Raw genomic sequence first — 4,708 nt, 5'->3', positions numbered from 1 at the left:
ACGGGAATGTGCACCTCTACCCCCAAAGATGTTTCTTTGCTGAAAGTCCCAAATCACATTGATCATTAGTGTAATTATAACTTAATATGTACTTATATAAACTATAGTTAACAAAAAGTGAAGATAAATAAACAAAAAGTATTAACAACACTTACATATATAAGAGATTTATGATTTATAATTACTAAATGCAGCATATGCCCACACTTACAAAAACTAACTATTTTATAACCTCTGACAAAAACCATGACAAAAACTTAATATGTACTTATATAAACTATAGTTAACAAAAAGTGAAGATAAATAAACAAAAAGTATTAACAACACTTACATATATAAGAGATTTATAATTTATAATTGATAAAATGACAAAAGACGTCCTTTATGTTTGTACAATTTTTCAATAGACGTCATTTGGCAAACTTAACGACAAAAGACAAAATTTATGTTTCAAATCTCTTTCACATTACATCCTTTGGCACTAACTCAGTTAATTTTTTCTGTTAAATTTGATCATATACAAGGCACATGAGGGCAGTGTGGTCATTTTACCCCTTTAAAGACTACTTATGCAATTAAATTAAAGATTCATCTTTTACTAATAATTATCTTCTTCATCACCAACCAACCCATCACCCACCATTCAAACCCACCAACTCGGGCCACCACCATCCCATAAACTCCGACACTACCACCAACTCCGGCCACCACCACCATGTATATGCTTACAACAAATCATTCACACCCCATCACTCTCACAGTCTCACGCCGCCACCACCGTCGCCGTTAACACCACCCACCACCACCATTAAACAACCACAGCAACCTAACAACCACCGAAACCGCAACCACCACTACGATCACCAAACTACCACCACCAGCGTTGGGCCGCTGAACCCACCGGAAAAAATAGTTTAACGAAGTCCGACCGAAGCTCCTCTAGTATCAATCGGACACCAATTTAATGTAAGTAAAACATAAATCTACTCGACTTTGCATTATGAACAAAAGCCCTATCGTATGGAGTATAATTTTGAAGCGAAATTGATAATAATTTATAGGGTTTTAATCGGAAGTTACAGGTGGAGTCGTGAGCTCCGGGTTATTTTAATCGGGTATTTTAGAGTTGGTGGTCACTGTGGGCAGTAGTGTTGACTCCGGTGGAAAGAGATAACATGTGGCAATGAACAGTGGTGGTTGTCGGCGGCGGCAGTGGCAGTGGTTGTCGACAACGGTGCCACCATATTAAGCAATTTGAGTATTTCAAAAACTTACTAAGGCGGTGACAGTGGTGTTTTGGAGTGGTGTGTGGTTGTAGACAAAGATGATGATGGAGATGAAAAGATTAGATGAGGATGATGATCTGATGTGTGTGTGTGTGTGAGAGAGAGAGAGAGAAAGAAGAGAGAGTGGGAGGGGGAGAGTTTATTTAAAGCCCGAGAGTTTATTTAAAGCTCAAGAGTTTAAGTTAATTACACAAATAACTCCTGAGAGGGTAAAAAGACTAAATTGCCCTCACATGAGGTGCACATGACTGGATTTAACGAGAAAAATTAACACTCGTTAGTTAAAGGACGAACCGTGCAACGTTTTATGAATAAAAATGATGTTTTCTGTCATTAAATTTGTCAAAGGACGTCCATTGAAAAACCGTGCAAACATAAAGGACCTTTTGCCATTTTGTCTATAATTACTAAATGCAGCATATGCCCACAATTACAAAAACTAACTTTTATCTAACCTCTGACAAAAACCATGAGTAAATACTAGGTAACACTCAACAACATTTCTTGTTCTTGTTTTTGTTCCTGTTCCAAATCAAACACTTTGTCATTCATTCCTACCTTTTTATAAGCCTCAACCATAATAGCAAAAGTGGTTGCATCAGCCCTACATTGTTTATTCTTCATCCTCCTATAAACCCTCTCCATCTCCATCAAATCATCCGCCTTTGCGCACGCATAAATCACCGCGTTATGAAACGACGTGTTCTTGGGTATCCCCAATCTCCCAGCTAGTTCAACCATACTTATCACCTTATGAAAAAGGCCCGCGTTGGCATACCCTCGGATCAAACAACAAAACGTTTTCGTGTCGGCCCGCATACCCTCGGCCCGCATCTGGTCAAACGTGTACTCCATATTCTTCGCATCACCCACATCCGAAAACGCCTCGATCACATTATTATAAGTAGACGTGGTCCACGGAAACGAAAGCTTTCTCATGTACTCCATCACCGTCGACATCTTATCATACATCTTTTTCTTCCCGTAAGCGCCTATTAATATATTAAAAGTGCGTGTTTCGGGCTCGATCCCAAAGTTTCTAAACTTTTCATACCATCGCTCCATCGTTTCAATTTGACCCATGTTGCCGAACAAGCCAAGGATCGTGTTCATAGTCCACACATCGGGTTTGGAAGATGTGCTATCGAGCATCCCGAGAAGCACTTTTTCCATTAAATCAAACTTACCCACCTTTCCATAACCTGCAAGAACAGTGTTTTGGGTGACCGTGTTTGGAGTTACAGATCTTTCATCCATTTCTTGGTACAGGGATTCAACAAGGTCAAAACGTGAGGCGTCAACGCAGGCTTTGATGAGTATGCTGAAAGTGTAAACATCAGGCTGGCATAATGGAAGCTTCTTCATTTGTTCTAAAACTTTGAACGCCTCGTCAATGAGGTTGCTTCTGCAGTATGCAGCAAGTAATGCCGTGTAGATTTGGGGGGTCGGTTCGAGTCCCTCTTCGATCATGGAGTTGAAAAGGTTGCGAGCGTGTTGGGGTTGACCGCATCTGCCCACCAGGACAATTAGTTTCATGTAGGTTCCCTCTTTTGGTTGATAAAATGGTTGTTCCTTTAGCATCTTGAATACCTGAAATAAGAAATTAATCTGGTTGGTTGTATAACAAGATTGATTCATGTTTTAAGTTTTAGTTTTGTATGCATATTGTTCTTAAGACACCCTTTTTCAGGTTTTTAAATAATTAATCTCATTACAAAAACATAATTATAAACAAAAATAACATACTTTATCTATTTACTTACACAAACAAAAATCTATCAACCAGAATTTTAGTATATATTAAAGTACTTTATCGTGTCTAAAATACACATATGGAAAGAAATACAAATAATTTGTTCGTGAAAGACGCTAACAAGGATAAGTTTATATCTTGTACAAATTTCTATATAAAGCCGTGAGGGTGCCACGTTAATGATAGATCCATTGGTCAGCAAGGTAATGACAATGTCTGTGAAATTCATAATTCTTAATTAGAAAAAACAGGGTTGTTGCTATAGAAACTCCAAACATCCGCCATACGGCCTTACGCCACAGCAATAGCTGTCATATAGTCTGTATGACTTTGTTAGTGGTCACGTCAATCACTTTTGAGTCAATGTATAATTTGACAACACCAACTTCCACGGCCTGTCCTTACGAAATTATGGCCGTATGATGTAGCAGTCTAACATGTTATAGAGTGTGTAAGTGGTGTTTGTATGAGGGTGGCCAAAAACATGAGATTAATGTACATGGTCTCTAACTAACCAACCAATGTGCTAGTATAGTAGCCTATCTTCTATCATGATGTTAGTGCAATACGTTTGACCAAATGAGGTTGAAAATATGTCATGGTTTTAGATATTCGAAGACAATGTAACAAGTAATTATGAAATAAAAAATAAAAATAAATAAAAAGTAAAACAAAATAAAAGAATGTTACCTCAAGGGCTCTTAACCAGTTTTTGGTGTCAATGGCATCAGATAAAGCCTGCGTAACAGTATTAACCCACGGATTCAAATCACTCTTCCTATCCAGCTTCGTCTTAATATTCTTAATCGGTGTTCTTCTCTTATTATTATTATTATTATTATTATTATTATTATTATTCCTATCTACAACGTCACCAGGGTACTCCCCTTGCTTCCATATTCTCTTCTTCTTTGGTTCAGCAGCCGCCACTGATGACCTGATCGCACACCGTACTTGGAACAACCTAGGAGAGGTGTTCGTGGTGCTTATGCGGTAATTAATGCGGTTGTCGGAGGATAGTGAAACCGAAGACGACAACGAAAGAGACCATGACGGTGGCGCTGCTGCGGATGATGATGATGACGACAGCAGCAGCATCGTTTTAGATGATTGTTTTCAGTCCGTTTAGAGAGAAGGATAACACGTTTGACTCACTTTAACATTTCACCCTTCCAAATCTTCTTATTGCTCAATATAACCCATCTTCAAATATATTTGTAGCTATGGGTCGATACTTATTTAAGGTTTATTTGTTTTAAATAATCTGAACTATGTTATGTTGACGAATAGCACTTCCAACTTCAAACTTGGCTAGTGGCAGTCCTAACTAAAGGGTCTTTGTTTTTAATGGACCGCGACTAACGGATGTTAACTTCATTAGTATTTTTATGACGTGGCCCATCTAGGTATAAAAAACTACATGGACGATTACGTGGCCATCTATATCTTTTAATATAAAACAAACAAAAACTCAACTTCATCTCTTTTACTTACACAAATGAAGAACCCTAAAACACCAAATCGATCAAATAATCCCTAATAACATAATCAATCGATGGAATTGAGCTCATCCTCTATTTCTTCGTCTCGTGGCAAGAAAAACTTAAAGTTTAAACTTGATTTCGAAGGAAATGTCTACTACAATAATGATATCCTAGAAATTCCAAGG

General features: G+C 37.9%; 1 protein-coding gene across 1 annotated transcript; it reads right to left on the bottom strand.

Annotated features, from left to right (window-relative positions):
* Nucleotides 1-1,700: 1,700 nt before the first annotated feature.
* LOC143593720 (pentatricopeptide repeat-containing protein At3g06430, chloroplastic-like) lies at nucleotides 1,701-4,149 on the bottom strand. Its single transcript, XM_077073262.1, has 2 exons — nucleotides 3,730-4,149; nucleotides 1,701-2,876 (listed from the first exon to the last, which is right to left on the bottom strand). Exons 1-2 carry the CDS (start codon nucleotides 4,135-4,137, stop codon nucleotides 1,767-1,769), a joined length of 1,518 nt encoding a protein of 505 aa, XP_076929377.1. The 5' UTR covers nucleotides 4,138-4,149; the 3' UTR covers nucleotides 1,701-1,766.
* Between the last annotated feature and the right edge of the window lie 559 nt (nucleotides 4,150-4,708).

Source organism: Bidens hawaiensis, unplaced genomic scaffold (assembly GCF_021521415.1).
Source record: "Bidens hawaiensis isolate Kalapana, Puna unplaced genomic scaffold, B.hawaiensis_p1.1 tig00042554_1, whole genome shotgun sequence".
In the NCBI taxonomy this organism is placed as follows: Eukaryota; Viridiplantae; Streptophyta; class Magnoliopsida; order Asterales; family Asteraceae; genus Bidens; species Bidens hawaiensis.
This window is presented reverse-complemented; position numbering and strand designations above follow the sequence as displayed.